General features: G+C 38.3%; 1 protein-coding gene across 4 annotated transcripts in view; it reads right to left on the minus strand.

The window, feature by feature from the left end:
* Positions 1-18,792, minus strand: part of NDNF (neuron derived neurotrophic factor) — a 133,331-nt gene that overhangs the window by 94,818 nt on the left and 19,721 nt on the right. For all 4 annotated transcript variants that reach the window (XR_006414598.1, XM_044428936.1, XM_044428937.1 and 1 more), the window contains exons 4-9: positions 16,909-16,995; positions 15,167-15,232; positions 11,905-11,970; positions 10,360-10,491; positions 8,213-8,320; positions 2,441-2,560 (exon numbers count right to left, since the gene is read on the minus strand). Coding sequence is in view for 3 of the 4 variants with exons in the window: in XM_044428936.1 (XP_044284871.1) it covers positions 2,441-2,560; positions 8,213-8,320; positions 10,360-10,491; positions 11,905-11,970; positions 15,167-15,232; positions 16,909-16,995 (579 nt within the window). In the remaining variant the exon portion in view is untranslated. The remainder of the gene's footprint in view (positions 1-2,440; positions 2,561-8,212; positions 8,321-10,359; positions 10,492-11,904; positions 11,971-15,166; positions 15,233-16,908; positions 16,996-18,792) is intronic.

An 18,792-nucleotide genomic window follows, 5' to 3' on the forward strand; every position in this document is an offset into this window, starting at 1 on the left:
CACCTTTACATTCTGAACAATCATGGGAAAGGCAAACTGTCTTTGGAAGAGACAAATTTCCTTTGTAGCTTCCAGCATTATTGGAAAGAGTCAGTCTTTTAGATGACACATTTTCTCCTAAGCTAATTGCAGACCATGTGAAAGGCTTGAGTTATAAGTCAACATAAGCAATGACTCACGAGATGCTATTAACTTAAGTGATAAAGTACTAGCATCTGCAGCCACCACCAAGTTATTATCCCTATGAGTCATGCAGCCATTCCGGACATTCTCAGGAATTCCAGTTGCCATTTTCAAAATCTCAGAACTAACAAATATTATGCTCCAATATAGCCAAAGTTCTGTTCTGTTGAGGCACTGCTTCCTCACATTAGTTCTGGGAGCAAAATTAAAACTGCACCTCCACATTGCACAGTTTACTTCTATATTTCCAGAAAATTCTATATTTCTGCACCCATGGAAAATACAAAAGTCAGTAGGCATTGCTGATGGCAACTTTAAAGGGGTATTCTAACACATTTGATTAGAAGTTATTTTTTTCAGTAGGACCCCTAGAATGTAAAAGAAATATTGTGGCACAGATAACACATTCCATCTTGGGCCAGCTTGGAGGTGAGAATGTCGTGTGCTGAGATAATATTTCTGGGGACTGCAGCAGTGGTCTTGGGCATGGGCCAATTTTGGTGTTGGTTTGGGGATAATTTGGGCATTGGTCCCCCTCCACAGGGTTTATTGTGCGTTTCTTATTGTTATTTTATTGTTTTTTAATTGTATCATTTTACTTTGATATTGTTGATATTGTTTAATTTTTGATATTATTCTTTGACATATTGTTGTATTATAATTTTTGACATTGTTTACTTTGATATTGTTGACATTAAATATTTGATATTGTTTTCTGTTTTGATATTATTATTTGATATATTGCTATATATTTGCATAGATGTTTTTTCTTTCTGATTCTTTGTATTGTGTAATTTGGATTTTTAATATACTGTTTTATCATGCATTTGTATACCACCCAGAGAACTCTAATGGACTATGGGGCAGGTTAGAAATAAAAATTGAAATGAAAATGAAAAATAATGGAAAGACATTCAGGAATACCCTTCAACAGGAGCTATTTTTCCACCCTGAGTATTTTTAAATGAGGTTTAGACCTGAACGTTCATATGTATTTGAGGAAGAATTAAGCCATTCATATTTGTGGCTAGCTTTTCATTTACCTTAACTTTTGGAGAATGATCATGACCACTTCTATGTATGGATTTAATTCCCTGCCCACTTTACACAAACAGGCGAAGGTCACTGGAGAGGAAAATGAACAAAAAGATTGTCCACTGCCCTGTTTCTAATTCCCCTTACTATTTCACCCTCACACTCTTTGGCATTATTACAAAGATGGTCTAGATAATCAGAGAAATCACTGTATAAGTATACCTTAAGAAGGAACTGGACATTTCTGTTCTCCAATACACAGTGTGAATTCCACTATGTCTCTATGGATGCATAAAATTGGAGACACGTTTTTTAAAAAAATCCATAGATTTAAGTGCCCTCAGAAGAATTCAGGAAAGGGAGAAGGAATGATAAATTCTGTTTTATTGTGTGTACAATCCATTACTTCACAATCAAATTCAAGGTTTTCCCCTTCCGCATGTGGCATGCATTACAACTGAGTAAAATCTGGCTCAGCCTTTCAAACGTGACAGAAACAAGTATTTTAGTCCATGGGTCTTCCTCTCATACACATTTGTATTTCAACAACTGATTCTTAACAGTGCACAGAGTGACAGGGTTTAAATTTAAGGTTAACTGGAAAGTAACATAATTTTAAACGCATGGGTTCTTACAAAAAAATAAACCCAAGGGGGAAAATACATCTTTTCCTGAGGTTTAGAACTGCAACAAAGATTAAATCAATCTTCCATTCCGCAGATAATAGAGCTTCTTGGAGACAGTTTGGGGTTATATTAATTTATGTGTGCACTTAGGATACTGAACAGTGTAAAACCCATATTCTTAGAACAAGAATCATGAGGAACCATCCCACAAAAATGACATACAGCTTCTAGATAACTAATTCCTAACAGTGGTATCTCATAGGTGCACTGAGTAAGAGGACTAAAGTAATAGTAGTATGAAAACAAATGGCAATTTTAGGTTGACTAGTTGGAAAAAATATATAAGAATTAAATGTATGAGTTTGTGCTTACATTTTACTAGAAACAGTATTAGCACACCTGAAAATGAGATTTTCTACTGAAATTGTCAAATTTCATTTACTGTGCTTCTGTGCTCATGATAGACTTTGACCACATACATAAAAGAACCTGTAATAACATGTTCCTATTAAAAGCTTGTTAAATCTTAAATTTTATCTTTAGGGTCAATTTAATTACTAAGTGAATATGCAGACTTCTATTCAATCCATTCATACCTGTTGTCTAAGAACTTCCAACTGAGTCCTCATCTCCTCTTTGCTGTAATTCCTGTCCAGCACATCCACATGAGGCTCCTGTGAGGATAAACTTTGATTTTGCAAGGCATCCATAAGAGCCTATAGCCAAAAAAGAAAAAGAAATAAGTATGCTTTGCATGCACCACATCAAAATAATCCCCTGAAAGTATCAGCATCAGTATTACTGTAATATTAGAAAAAGTTTGGGCATTTCCCTTATAAAAGGTACTGTTTCCCCCTACCTGGGGTATGAAGAACCTTGAAAGAAAGCATGGTGTTACAGCGACGAGTAAGATATTGTGTAAAGTAGTGCTTTGCCCTTCACAAGCAAGAATGGATTGGGATCCTTCCAGCAGAGGGATCTCACTGTTGATTGGCACAGGAATATGTAACAAAAGAAGCTGCCTTAGTGAGTTGAACCATTGATCTACTCAGTACAATACTGTCTGACTGGCAGGGCCTCTCCTGGATTTTAACAGGAATTTTTCCTGCACTACCAAGAAGTGCTGGGGTTCAAACCTGGGACTTTCAGCATGCAAAACTTATGTTCTAAATCTGAGCTCTCCCAACTGTCTTATTACCATATTTGTTAAGAAGAGGCCAGAAGAGCTGCTACTATTTGTGAATGGTTTTAGGAACCTTGTGTATGATTTTAGGAAGAAATCAAATAACTTCTGTTCTATTCCATTTTTATGATGGTATCAGATTAATATCCCAGTTGATAAATCAATCCACCACTGGGCTCTGTACAACTACACAGAACAATGTCAAGGTAGATGGAAACACGAGTTAACTTACAGTGTGATCTCATTCATGTTTACTCAGATGTAAGTTCTGCTGTGTTCAGTGGAGTTTACTCCCTCATAATTGTGTTTAGCTTCTCAGTTTAAAGGGAGACTTTTTTAAAAAGGCAGACAAGCATAGCCTCACTATTCTTTAAAATATTCTTTTTTTAGTATTGCATTTCCAGCTTTTATGCAGTCTAACTATGTGGGGGTGATAACTGTGAAATGAATCCTAAACCTAACTACTCACCAAATCTGATGTCCTATAATGTCAAGATTCTTTATGTTGTAATTACATAAATGTCTACTGTGTGCAACTAAACTAACTCAGAGCAAAGGGAATACATACTTTTTGCATAAAGTGTTGAACTGCCAAGATGACCCAAGATGATTTCTCTCTCTCTCTCTCTCTCTCTCTCTCTCTCTGTGTGTGTGTGTGTGTGTAAATCCACATTTACAGTGTAGATATGCAGAAAGATGGTAAGTGCTGTTCAATGTTACTGTTTGCTGAGTTTACACTCATAAATATCATTTAGGGCGCAATCCCATGTATGTTTAGACAGAAAGAGAAGTCCTACAACTCCCAGTATTCCTCATCCAGCATTGGGAATACTGCACTCTTAGATGCCCCCAACAGAAACCTGGAATATCCAAACATAGTTATGTTTTATATTCCTAAAGCCAGGCATATCAAAACAGAAACAAATGTATAAACATCAAGATCCTATTGTTTGCCACAGTTGCCATGAGTTCTTCCATCCATAAATAATCCAATATAAAATGGTTTCAAAAATTCCAAAGTTGCAAAGCTGAAGCAAGTTTAGATTTCACTTGCTAAAAGCAAGTTGTTACATTTTCATAACAGCAGGAAATGGGGGAAAGAATGTGACACAGAAGTCACAGAAGACTCTAAACTGATTTTATAGAAATACATATTCTTCAGGCCCTGCAGAAGTCCATATAAGACTTGTTTTGTCAGAATACTTGAACTGGGAGTTCATTAAAGTTACTCGTCAAACTACAGTCAAAAGGAAACTAAAACATTACAATTTTTTTAAATGCATAACACTGATTACATACGTGTGTGTATGTTTTATATTCCTAAGTGTAAGTATATAACTTTATCCTTTTATCTTTAAGAACTTTGTTTTTGTAATGCACTATAATAAATAAACTACACTCATATGCTATAAAGAATTCTACGCTAAACCAAGAAAAATCAGCATAGCTCAGTGCCTATATATACCATTTTATTCATTTATTGTAGCTAACAAACACAGTGCTATTCTTAATAGAAACCATAAGAAAAATCATGATAGCGCTTACATACATGTTGCTTGCACATCATTTGTGCATGTTAAGAAATAAGTTATCATTAAGATACTAGATAAGCTAATCAGTATTCCTGGGGTTCATTCTAAGGCTCCTTACAGTCTACATATGCAAGCCTACAAACTCAGAGGCTTAGATGCATCCAGACCTCAGTGCTGGGAAGGCTGCTATGCATACTTAAGAGTATAATCCACTGGGAAATAGCTTTGAGTGGACACATATGGAATGAGAGTATTAATAAAATAGTTGACTTACCCTACCAACTACATGTCCATACGGAGGTGCATGTTTCAACACTGCATGCAAAAACCTTGAGCTTGTGTACAAACTCTCCAGTGCAACCACAGTGAGGCGTTCGGAGGTTTTCACTTCTGTTTTAACTTAACCACAGTTTAATATTATGTCCATTCGTTAAATTGTGGTTAATCTTAACAATGGTGCATTGAGACAATACAGATACATAATCCACCATTTGAATTTGACTTCTTTTAGTAGACCATAGCTTAGACTAAACTCAATGTATCTATGTTTGGATTTAACATAGTTAGATGAAAACTGGGTTCTAGTCCCCACTTGGACACAAACCACATTGGCTGACTTTGGGCCAGTAACTGAATCTCAGCTTAACCTTAATAACAACCTTGTGAGGATAAGATTGAGAGGACAAGGATTATGTTAGTCACCATTAAGGGGGGAAAGTGAGATATAAATATACTAATAAATTAAAAATCTCAAGGATATAAATTAGAATAACACTTTGTGAATGTCCTGTATTTACATAATGCATTTTTAAAGTTTACTTTCTTAGTTTCTACATTCAACTAAACCAAATTCATGTTTTATTTCACTAGCAGTGACATATTTTTCCTGCTTAAAGCTGTGTGCCTTGTCTCCTAGCATAAAGCTAGGTAGAGCAATTTTTCAAAGAAATGTGTTTCCTCAGGAAGTGTTTGTGGTTTACCAAGGGACATCATTTAAAACACACATGCACACACAGCTTTATGCAGCCTCTCTTCATGGAAATATGTTTATGGGTCTCCAGTGTCAGCTTTTTATTCTTCTTTTGCAACATTTAAGAAGCACACATCACATCTGCAGTATCCAACTTGGACCCAGCTGGATGATGATTTGCATACAGAAACAGCTGCTGCTTGCACAATTACTCCTGCTCTGTGCCAAGAACCAGCTGGGGCTGGCTTGCTCCCTGGTAAACCTCTTGAGGTGGCGGAGTCATGCCACCAGTGAACATGGCCAGAGGCCAAAGTGGGAACGGCCACCCCATTCCCACAGACACACAAACACATTATTACTTGTCCCACCCTCCTGAGCAGAGCCTTACAGATCAGCTGGGGAGAAGATACTGTTTCTCAGGGCCCCTCACTGGAGTCCTGAAGATCAGCTAAAGGCAGACATTTCCATCTCCATTGTGGGTTGCTGGATGGGAAGGCTCATATTTGGCAATACACCAAAATAGGGATGAAGATTGGGTCCCCTTCATTCTTTAGGTGAGGTCTGCTGATGAGGAATAGGGGGGGAGCTGAGGGAAAAAATAGCCAAGGAATGCTCTGGAAGTGACCAAAGCTCATAAATGGGACAGAGGAGGCAGACAGCCCAGAAATATTCCTCGCAACACCCCAGCCAAGCCCTACCCTACCCAGGATGAAAGGAATAGTGTATGCCTAGCAGTGAATTCCTTACTAAACAGATGACAAAGCTTCCTAGGCCTGTGCCTCAAAGGTTCCCCCCACCAACTCTAAATACTGCCTATTAGATTCTTGGGAGAAGGGAAGGAGGATATATCCTTGCTTTCCCCTCTCCAAACAGTTGATTGGTGGTGTTCTGAGAGTCTGTATTGGCCGATTTGAATGTCAAGGTTTGGATCAAGGCCATACTCTCCTGCACATTCAAGTTGAAAATACACCATGCTCTTTCTCTTGTATATGAGAGAGACTGAGAAGAAGTGACAGGGGGAAAGCAGGGTAGGGAAAGAGAAAATGAGAGGCGGGGGACACCATATAAAATTATCTCACAACCTTCAGCATAAGATAGACATTATAACATATGGAGATAGTAAAACAGAAAGTGTGAAGTTGAAAATTTGTAAATGAAACATTAGGAACTAAGCAAATGCCATTAGGAATAAGTCCCACTGAACTCACCAGGGCTTTTTTCTGGTTAGATGTGCACAGGAGTGCACTGTAAGGGGATTTAACAAAGGCAACAGAAGACTGAATATGTTTCTCCAATAAACTTGCAAAGCTTCTTTTGTGGCATGGGAGAAATGTCCCATCAATTGCACTGGGACATGCCATTGATGTACATGTTTTCTCTGTAGAACTGCCACGAGTTGAAATAAAAGCTATGCAGCAGGGACAGAGAATTGCAAGGACTTCCTCTATCAAGGCAGTTGCCGAAAGTGCTGCTAAAATCATAGTGATTGCTGACCGGGACCCTTACTGAATATGCTGTTTCCTTAGAATTTCTTCTGTACAATCACAAAGTGCTGCATCAATATTGATACAACCATGTAATGGACCTGACAGCACTAATAGTTACAATGCAGCTGAAACAGTGCTTTTCTACTACATATATTGCAAACTAGAAGGCACATGCACTTGAGATACTTAGAAAATTGGCAATAGAACATAGCATCCTGCCACATAAACAATGATTGAAAAGAGCATTTCTCTGAAGAGCTGATAGAAAAGCTAGGATTGCCAGAGATCCTTTTCCGTAAAGAAATGCCTGGGCTCCTATAATGCAAAAGGATCTTCAGAAACATAACAGGCTATAAGTTGTGGGAGCACTGAGTTGTTTAAATGGAACGGCTGGCAAGGCAACAGGAAGGACTGGCTTGACTGCCAGGCAAATAGAACAATCAATGCCGAAGTAACACTTTAAAATAAAGCATTACTGGTTCACTAGCTTTTATTTGTTGCTGCTGCTGCTGCTTTTTTTATGAACCCATAACTGTATTGTCATTAATATTCTTGTCATTATTCTTTCCTGGTGGTGTGTCTTTCACAACTGCACAGAATCACAGAATTGTTCAATATGAGAACTTTTGCCTGGCCAACTTCCTTGTTGGGTTCAGCTGACCAAGGGAGTGGTGAAGCACAGCAGGTAACAGATTGACAAGGTGAAACTGCACACAGCTAAATGTGCACAGAGTTGCTGAGGACCGATTCTCTAGACGTCAGTTGAAAAGTGCTGGTACAAGGGGAAACGCCAAAACAGAAGGTTCACTCAAAGTGGGAATGACAAGATATCCCACTTAGCAATGTAATCCTTTGGTTTTAAAGTCCTAAACTTTTCAACTATTTCAGCATTTCCATGAGTCTTCAGCTATCTCAGAAGAGGGACAGGAAAGGGAAGACATGACAAGTTCTGTTTTACAGGATCCTGAGAGACTAGCTGGAGGGTCAAAAGGGAAGGAAGAAGGAAAGAGCCTTGGTGAACCCAATAATCTGTTGACTGCACCTTGCATTGTTCCACAAACAATGCATACTGCATATTTTATCCTAAATGTGGCTTAGTGTGGCAGGCAAATGCAGCCATTGCCAGATGAATACAAACACTGAGTAAGATTTTGTAAGGGAAAGCATAAAAATACTCCTAAAAGGATAATACACACCTTGTTGAGCCGAGTTATTTCACATTCATAATGCATCTTCTTTCTGTTTGCTAAAATGTTCTTTTCTTTCAGAAGTCTATTCTCTTCCTCTAGGGTGTTTTTGTCTCTCTGGAATGTAAAAACCACATAGGTATATTGATAAAGTGCAGATGGTTGCATTTTTTCTTGATATGATGTGCTGTATTTTTTATTATTATTATCCCAAGTAAGTGTGCCAGACCTGTCAAAGAGAAAACGGCAGCAAAACTGATGGATAGTTCATCCCAGATACTCTAAAGTCTGATGAAATTCTATTGACTACATTTTGGGCTCTCCTGAGGCACATCCAGGCCATAAAACTGCACAAGGTAGCTGAGGAGATATAGAGCTCAGCCCCTCACATCTATAAATACCACCCTGAAATCCTCATTGTTGGAAGAGGTGCCTTTCAAAGGGGAGATGGAGGTCACGGCTGCTGTGCTAGAGTGGTCCCACAATCCCCAGCCAAAACAATGACATCTTGTGGGAAATCACAGACTACCATTTTATTGGATTTTATTTTTAGCTTGCTATATCCCTGACTTTTGAGACAGATAGCATTAAAAAGGGCATGCAATATCGGGTACATCTATTAAGGATTTCACATAGTTCCTTCCATCCTCTCTTCCCCTGTTTTCTATTCCCCATGCCACCCATTCATGCACAGTCATTCCCCTGCGCCTACTGAACATGTCCAGTCATCACTGGGTTTTTTGAAGGGGAAGTTCCATCCTCCATGGGTTGTAATAATTTTAATCTAAAGTGCTTGCAGATTCTTTTCCTTTTCCTTTTCTGTTTCTGTTTCTTTTGGGGGATACATCTGCAAATCTTGAGTTTCCCCTCAAGCCTTCCTCTGTTGTGTGGATGGTACCATTTCTGACTTCATAAGCATTGCTAATTTAGAGAACTATTAATATATATGGCATAAAAGGGAGACCTAAAGATCTTCTGGGATATGAGGGAAATTCCACATGTGGAACCTCCCCATTCCAGGAAGCAGGAAGGTGTAAATGTCTGTATCCTACTTACAGACTATTGACCCACAGAATGGAAAGAAAGGCAAATGCCTACATGAACAAGTGTCCCTCCATTCAGATGGATGGATGGATGGATGGATGGATGGATGGATGGATGGATGGAATTCCTGCCAGTATAGCAAACTAGCTATCAAGAGTTTCAGCCTAGTCTTGTCCTTGACTTGCTGCTATCATCATCATCAGCAGCAGCAGCATCTCATTTCTATGCCACCCCACAGCCAAAGATATTTGGATGATTTACACAATTACACAAACTTGCTAACTATTTGTGTTAGGGTAATTTAGCAGAAAGAAGGATTCAGCCAAGTAAGACCCACCTGGAAACTGAAATAGCCCAGGTTTACTGCCTCAATGATGGGCCTAAGTCTTGTCCAACTTGAAAGGGGATAATTTTGATTGGCTTAGAATGTGATTCCTGAGATAGCTTATTGTAGACTAATAATAAAAGTATGGAATCAAAAGCTTCACCCATATCTGCCTTATATGAAGTGTGTCAGATGCCAAGACAGTTAAGGCTACTTTTGCCCTCTTCCAAAGAAAGAAAAAGCCTAATAGAAAACAGAGAGAAAATAATGGATTCTTCAAGGTACAATCCTATGTATGTTTAACAGAAAAAAGGTCTACAACTTCCAGCATCTTCCTGCATGCATAGAATTATGTCCTGAAAACTGGAACAGTAGAAACAACTTTGTAGATGGTCACACTCTTTGTCCAACCACCCTAGTATTCTTTACTATGCATGGGGATAAATGTCCAGGGTCAGAGGCAGTGGTCCTTCCCATCATGTGCTAAATAGAGACACCAGGAATTGAACCTACAAACATCTGTGTGTGCACCCCACTAATCTCCAAGCAAATAAGTTATAATCTTTGCCTCATTTTTCCATCTCTACCTTTCAGAATTCTGGCATGTCCATTTTCTGTTTATAAAACATATGCCTACTTTTTCTTGTTTAACTTTTCCCCTTGTTTAACAATACAGTTTTTGTTTGTTTACTTGGAAGTTCTGACATATGCATACAAAGGTTCTACCTATTTGGTTCTGCCCTCCAAACACACACACGGACACAGTGAAACAATGGACTTTGCTTACCATTTCCTCTGCTAGCCTGTCTGTAGTCAGGGCTCCCAGCCTTTGGCACTCTTGTTGCATTTGGAGCTTTTCTCTGTTGAGTGTCCTGACAATCTTCTGCATCGATTCCAGTTTTGCTTTCACTTCAGTGACCTGCAAAGTGACACAATGTAATAAGTTTTTCCTTTCTAAAAAAAGAACCTACCATCGGTTCACCGCAGTTAGCTAGCATTGTGGCTCATGGACTAATGCAGGGAACACCAGTAAATGTACTGAATACATTTTAGTACAGAACAAGGTGGCAGGAGCTGCCTCGTGGAGAATGACAAACCTATGAAGTGATTGTGTAGTAGTTAATTGTGCCCTGTAAGGGAAAGTCCCTTATTCAAATCTCATCTCAAGTCACGAAACTCACAGGCTGACTTAAATAAGCCACTGCTTCTCATTTTCCACTCCACCTCCACCCTAACAATACACTGACAGATCTTATAGAGTTGTTCTGAGGATTCCTGAGATATATGCCGAATGTTTTGAATACTGGCTATATTAAGATCTGTTTGACGTGTTCAAATGCAGTAGTTTTCAACATTACTTCAACCTTCAACAAGAGATTGGAGACAATTTCTTCCCCACTACCAAATTTGCATCACCATTCCCAAATAATGAAATTAGGTGCATTTCTTTAAATTTGGACAGGATAACAAATGGAGGGGGCTGCATACCATTAGCAAGGCCTTCCTTTTTTCCTTTTTATTGTTTGTCTGTTTTGGGCACTCTCCTAAAATGGCAGCAGCAAGACCAGTCTTGCTTCTGTCTGTAGCCCTGCTGCCATTTTTGTTCCTCTGGATCCACATGATGCCTGTCATTGTGACCATCACCATTTTCTCCAGTCACATGAATTTGCAGTCATACACACGAACATTTTTTTTACCCTTCCATAATTTTTTGCAAATTTAATTGTAAAAATATTTTTTAAAGAATAAAATCACAGACTGTAAATCTGTTTTTCTTTATAGGCTACAGTGAACAAATATGCATTTGAGAGGATGCAGACTTTTTCAGAAATGTGAATTTGCACAAATGCAGATTCAAGCAAATGCATTTTCACAGAATTCTTCAGTGAGCAGAGATGGAATGAAAGGTGCCTGACAATATGCACAATGCATAGGGAATGGATTTAATCAACTCCATACATCTTTGTACAAAAATATACTTCATCCAGGTAAACTGGGGAAAAGAAAATGACTGTTGATAGAAGATTGCCACCACCACAGCAAGTAAGAAAGTGGGATGGAGAAGGAAAACCGTGGGCACTGCCAATTCATCCCTATACCCTTTCAGGGAGCCAGAATTTGCTTGTTCCCCATGACAATGGTGATCCTCACCTCAACAGACTATGGAGTGTGCTTTTAATTGTTTATTTAGCACTATATGCTTCTCTTTTTAAATTTTTGTGTATATTTTTCTGTTCTATACTGTTTTCCTTCTCTTAAAAGGAAGCAAAATAGTTAAATAAAATGGTTGTGCTCTATTGGACTAGCCATAGGTGCATTTTTGGGTTTTTACCTTTTTTTCATACTGCTCTTTCATCCGCCTGAACTGTTGATCCCATTGATTGTTCACTGCCAAAAGCTGAAATAATTAATATTCTTGGTTATTAATAAAATATTTTAATCACTGTGCTACCATATTGTTTTAGAGGTTTCAGCTATACTATTTCCTAATGCTCAGAACAGGAATCATTTTAAAATAGCAAACATTTACATTTTAAATTATATTAAAATAATTCCTATTATTAGAATTGCCTATTGCTTGTTCACGGCCATCAAATTCTCTTCTAGAAAAGAGGCTTTGCATCACCCATAGAAGATACTGCCATTTCGATTTGTTGAAATGCACAAAACATATTGCAAAAATATTTGAAGTATGAAGGTCCCAGGCCATTTAGGAATTTATGTTATACTATTTATGACTGTTTTGTATTACTATACAGAAAAGCTGAAAGAATACTTTACAATGCAGAACATAAAACCCAGGAATACTAGAACAAGGCAAAAGTGAGAGAATGGCAGATAATTCAGGATTAATTCCTCAGACAAATCTAAACCCAAAACTCCCTGTGCGAGTTCCTAAGGTGGCTGAGAACAAGTCTGCTTCAAATTCAAATATGTTCTCAGAGTAACTGCCTAACCTGTTGAGATTTTCTAGACTAGGGTTTTAACCGACAACTTTACCACAGTTTCTGCTTCCACATTCTTTCTATGATCAAGATTGGATCTGTATATACAGGGCTTTATTTTTCTTTAAATAAATTCCTTTGCCTTTATTTTCTGCTGCATAACCTCTAGTGGGCACTGTGGAATAACAGAATGAAAAGGTATGCCATCTTTTCATCTCACAATTCTTAAAGGTGCCAGACTTTCCCTGAACAAAAAACTCTGGAAGAAATGCTTTAATAGGACAGGAGAGGCACTAGAGGATGATGTCATTGTCTGGTACACACAAAGAACTGTGAATGATGAACAAAAAGTGGACAATAAAAGCTTGTCTAGAAAAGCTCCCTGAACACACAAAACCTGGCATATGCATGGAATAAACTCATGCCCCAAAGAGTCAGGATACTATAACCCCAAAACAGAAACAGTAAGATTCATAAGTCACCAAGTAACACAAGACTCAATCCTCATCCGTGAGGTTATTCTGATTAGAAAACCAAAAAAAGATTTTGAATGGCACCTGAAAAACAAGTAGTGCATGTGGTATCTGGATTTTGGCATTGCCCACAGCTGAGATGCTGAATTGAACGCCTGTGTTCCAATCCAGCTCTAAGGTCCCTGCAGGACCAAGCCTTGTCCCTAGCCTCACTCTTGTCTCCCAACCACCAATAATTGGGTGGTTTTCTGTAAGTAACTAAGGCTTCATTACTTGCCAATAAAGTATTAAGCCAAAATATACTGGTACTGGATGTCTGGATAATTTGGAGCTCTTTAAACTTTTGCCTTCAGCCCAAACCACCTCTAATGTGTCCTCTAAAGCTTCTTTAGAAGATGTGTAAAGACTGAACCCATAAATCTAAAGCAGATCCAACCAGGGTTAAAAACTAATGCAATTCAAGACAGAAACAGACAAGGAATCTAAGACAGGCTTCACAAATAAGCTCAGCAGTTTCAGGATGGCTCCTGTCAGGCAGCTTCTAGCACAAAAGCTGTAGGGACTGGGCCGGCTTTTCCCAAAATACAGCATTCTAAGGTGGATGCCACCAACTCTGAATCTGAACTGGAAGAGGCAAGGTCAGAATGGTTTCCAAGGCCAGTAAGCTTTGAGATCAGCCAAGTGGCTGGTGAGAATCATAACATCTCTGGTTGGGGAAAGGCACTGTAGTACAGGGAGGTTCATGGAGGAGGAGTGTAAGTTGATCAGTCCAGTTGTCTGCTGTCAGATCAAGCAGGCTAACTAATGCCCAGCATTTCCTCCAGCTGGTGGACATGCTACAGAAACTTCCTTGAGGATGCAGCTAACTCTGTTTGGTGGGGAAGGGAGAAGAGGAAATTAGTTTGGACTCAACTAGCATGGCCAGAGCTCATTCCACAGTTAGCAGGCTAATTAACTCGATGAATTATTATTTCTAAGGACATTTGCCTTGCCCTCCTTTATCACAAAGTCAGCTTTAATGTAATAAAAGACTGTAGTTAGAAACCTCCTGTCTTGATATGCTGGAAAGGGAAAAAAAGAGGTTGAGGGAGAAAGAGCCCAGCTATTTATCTAAGGTGTATGCCTAAAATCCCAGCTGAGGCTAAATGATTCAGCAGTGGTCTGTGCTTTTCTGGCAGCAATTCAAAAAGTAAAAAAAAAAAAAAATCCAAACAATCCATTCCAAACCTACTCTAGCTGTATGCATAATACTCTCCATCTTCATATGTGGCATTTCCCACCAAGTATGGAGAAGATCCAGTGGATGAAACTGCTCTGAACTGTGAGAAAATGCTTGGGCAGTATCCATGCTGACATTAGTGCTAATGTAAATTATTTTGAGCTAACATATGCAATCCCTGGCACAACCTCAATAGCATTAACTGGTACAATGTGCTTTCTGGAAAAATCTGTCACAGCCCAGGGCTCCTTTGATGTCATCCAAGGCTCACAGGTCTCCCCTGTCAATGGCACAGAGAAGACATTACCCTGACCAAGAAAACCTAACCTAAAACATTTGGCTATTGGAAGTACTACAATCAGATAGATACCTTCCTAAAACTTTTGCAATACCACAGAAATTTCCAGAAAGGACTCCACTCTCACATTACACATGGTTGCATGGGATCTGACATTGGTTCCTTCAGTTATTACATTTATAGCCCACCCTTTTCTCCCCCTGTGAGGAAACTAAGGCAACACATAGTCCTCCTACACTCCATTTTATCCTAGCAATATCAGTGTAGTAAGATAGGTTCAGTGAATGACTGGCCCAGAATCACTCAGTGAGCCTCATGGCCAGGTGGTTCCTAGAACACAGATCAGTTGGGTCTCCAAGTCCACACTCTAAATGCCATTGCAAGCTATCCTGGAGCATACCTCTGGGCTACATGCCACTTTCCCTGAATCCACAGTGGCTACAATCAATTAACTGGCTTGCTTGTGTGGTCAGAGTTGGGTAGCAGCAACAACAAAATAATGTTTGCATGTGCTGAGCAGTTGTTTCCCATTTAAAATACCTTCCACACAGGCAAACCATTTGCCTTACACAGGAGGAATTCAATCACTTTTTAGCCAGGAATGGCGAGTCAGCTATACTGTCTAGCAGCTTGAGAATCCAAAACATGCTTAAAAGTACCTCTTCCCTCTGCTTTTCCAATGATATAATCTGTTGTTCAAGCATTTCTGTTGGTATCTTCTTTGCCTGCAACAAAAAGAAATTTTAATTCAGTGAAGCACAAATCAATTTAAGCTGAAAGAAATGATGTAAGAAAGAGAAATTACTAACCTACTGTTTGCAACTAAATATGCAAAAACTGTCTGAAATGGGGAAAAATGAACTATCTACTTAAGCATCAGGTACTCATCAAATGTAAAGTAGAAAAAGAATAATTTTTCAAAAATGATAATCCTTTGCACAGCCCTGTTTTGTAAGAAATACTGTACCAACTTTCCAATGGGGCATAAAATCTGTACCTTATATTAACACAATGATTGTAATCAAGCCTTTCATTTCTTGAAAAGAAGCAAGAAAGAAAGAATTTGGCAACCGTGAATTATCTAGCTATTGAAGCAGTAGCCCATGCATTCTCATACAAGTGGAAAATGCATACACTCTACACACATGACACAAAGCCATAGATAAGATAAGGCAAGGCTTGCCTACATTCAGACAACAAGCTGCACTTAATCTAATTGGAAGTGAACAGTTCCAAATGCTTCCTCCCTGCTGTACCAGATGGGGTGGGGTAGCATGCAGGCCAGAGACTGCTATGATCCATTCCCATAAATGCAGCCAGTGTGCCTTAATACAGCTAATATGTTACATGGAACTAAAACCAGTGAGTTATTGTACTTATATTATTATTCTTTTTAAATATCATCACTAGGTAAAATACTTTCCAGAAACTGTAATATATTATATTGATTTATTTTTCATTTAAATTGTCTTCATGTTCCAAAAGCTTAGGGCAGTAAATATTAATCATACATATATACCAATGCACATATTCACAGAAAATTCATACTATATATATATATATATATATATATATGATGCTACCACATCATCACATATACCATACATACATACCATTCTATGACACTTTTAAAAAACTGAACTTATCTGAGGGGAGTAAAAATTGTTCAGTCAAATGCATAATAGTGGTGAGAAATGTGAATAATTACAGAATAGTCTGATAGAAAAGCCATCCACTCTAAATTACAGTTCTAAAGAACTAAAAAGCTCATTTGCAATTTTGTGTCTTTTCATTTGTAATTCTTGCTTCTGTTTTATAATACTTTTCTGTTTTTAAGTCATGCTCATGTAATTTATTTAGCTGTTCTTAATCATTTTTAAATGTTTTTATGAGTTTTGTCAGGTCTGTGACCACACAATAAAGATTGGATCAATTGATTGACTGATCCTTATACAGGAATTACACTCCTTTTACTTTTTTGTTGTCGTTATTATTTACTTAAAATAGAATACTGCCATGCTACAAGAAATCCAGTATCTGGATTCGAGCCAGTTTAATCTGACTTCACTAAACGTGGAATAGGTGCTATAACTGTAATGTGTGAAATAAGCTGCATTGTTTCCCCAGTCATAAATTTCAAATGTATACAAAAGTAAAGTCATGTGCAACAATTACCATTAGGGGTGGTTTTATACAGCGTTTTTCTTCCATTGTCTGTATTTAAAAAATAAAATAAAACATCTCAAACAGCTTTTTGGAGTATATTTATAGATAGCAATACATTAGCACTTGTTGAGAGTCCAGTTACAGATGATCTATACAATGATACTACTTGTCCTGGAGCAAAATAAATAGATCCAATGGCTACAAACACACACTTCCAGCAAATGTGCTCACTTACCTCTGCCAGGCTTCCTGATGCCTTCTTCCCATCCATGCTCGGCTGAATCTGTGCAGAATATCCCAGGGTGCTGCATTTACCAAATGCCTTTAAAGCAAAGGAAATCAATCACATACATCATGAGGGAGAATTCAGAAACAGTAGATTAAGACTTGGGTATTGGAAACTTTACTGTGAATGTTTCCAACTGCTTCTGTGTGTAAGGTAGCAGAAGTGATGGAACTTGTATTTCAGTTGATCATAAAAGGGAATTCCCTGAATGTCTCAAGTTTGTAGTCTTTGATTAACATGGAAAGATAACAGTCTGTTTGATGTGGTATGTATACTGCAATTTCCCTGTTCTCAGTCAGTTCTCCTCTGGGAGGGTAAGTTCACCCCAAAAAAAAAGAGTGGACTTACTTGCCTCCTCCCCACAACTGATAACAATTTCCTACTGGATTTTTTCTACACTGTTTCCTTGCATGAACACAAAAGAGTCTGATGGGATGTTAAGACATACTGTATATTTACCCAGGACAGGGAAATACATGAGTCATGTTTCATGTACAGTGAGAATACTTACAAAAACTATGGGGAAGGAAATATCCAGTGTGAAGAACACCATGTACTATGCAGTGTTAGTGCATAGCTTTTTGTCCTTTACAAACTGGGTGTGGCTTTCTGTTTATCCCAGTGAAAGTTAAATACTGTTAGTATACAGCTTTCAGCTTTTTTAATTATTTGGTGATAGGCTAGGGACAAAGAAACAAAGTACCTTTATGCATTGTTACTGATTGTTGTTGTTGTTACTATTCAAATGAAACAATGCCGTTTTCTACAGCTGAATCCCAGACATCTGCATATTAACATACAGACCAATCCTAGGACCCCCAGGCAATGTCTAAAGGACCATAGAACCATGCAGATTTCCAGATCCAAGGTTAGAAAAGAGGTCAAAATTCTGAGCTGGGGATCCATGCTGACCCTACTTCACAGCTGGTCCAGAATGAACTGTCACAACATCCCTACCAAGATAAGGTGTATCCTCAACCTCCTTCCCTTCCTGTCCAAAGTAATGCAGTTAAACAGCCCAAATCTCCCATCCAGTTACTTTTCAGAGCAGAAGGAATATGGAGGCAAATTTCACCTCTGTACTTCTCCCTGTTAGAATGCCTGTAATCCCCTGACAAGAGTGCACTGGATTATGGCTGTTTTCTCATCATCTCTAGTGATTTGTTGGCTTTGTAAGAAAGGAATCCTAATGAACTTGTAACTTATCCCCATCTAATCCAAATAAAGAAGCACAGATGTTAAACAGCACAGTCACCATTAATTTACATGTCAGCATAATGAGGGGGTTAAAAAGGCAGATAGGCAGCACCAACAGTGAGATTGTGAAATATTTCAGTCAAGTGAAGTATGTAAAGAATGAGAAGGAGATTAAAGTAAAGAAAGCTTAGGTATGCTAACCAGACAAACACGTGACAGGAAAGTCCACCTTGGGAAACAGAAACTGGCCATCTAAGGTGAAACTATGTAAAGCTAGCAACAAAATAAAATGGTATACCTGAATTGGGGGAAAGGGAATGGTAACATTCCAAAATGTAAAGTTAAACAGCAATAAGATCCTATAAACACTTAGTGGCAGAGCATTCATTTCTTTCAGATTACTGGATAAGGCATAAATGGAGATTTATGATGAACATATGTAAGGATAGCTGTTTCTTTATTGATGGAGTAAGTCTTCTGAGAGTTTCATATGATAATAAAAAATCTTTTAAATAAAATTAGCTGTAAATTCACATTTTAATCATTATTATACAGATTTATTTGTACAAGTATTTATAGTCTGCCTATCACTGCCGGGGCTCTCCTTATGTCCTTATTGTCTCAAATTGTACCTTT

The sequence above is a fragment of the Varanus komodoensis genome, unplaced genomic scaffold (assembly GCF_004798865.1).
Source record: "Varanus komodoensis strain SLA01 unplaced genomic scaffold, ASM479886v1 scaffold2, whole genome shotgun sequence".
Taxonomy (NCBI): Eukaryota; Metazoa; Chordata; class Lepidosauria; order Squamata; family Varanidae; genus Varanus; species Varanus komodoensis.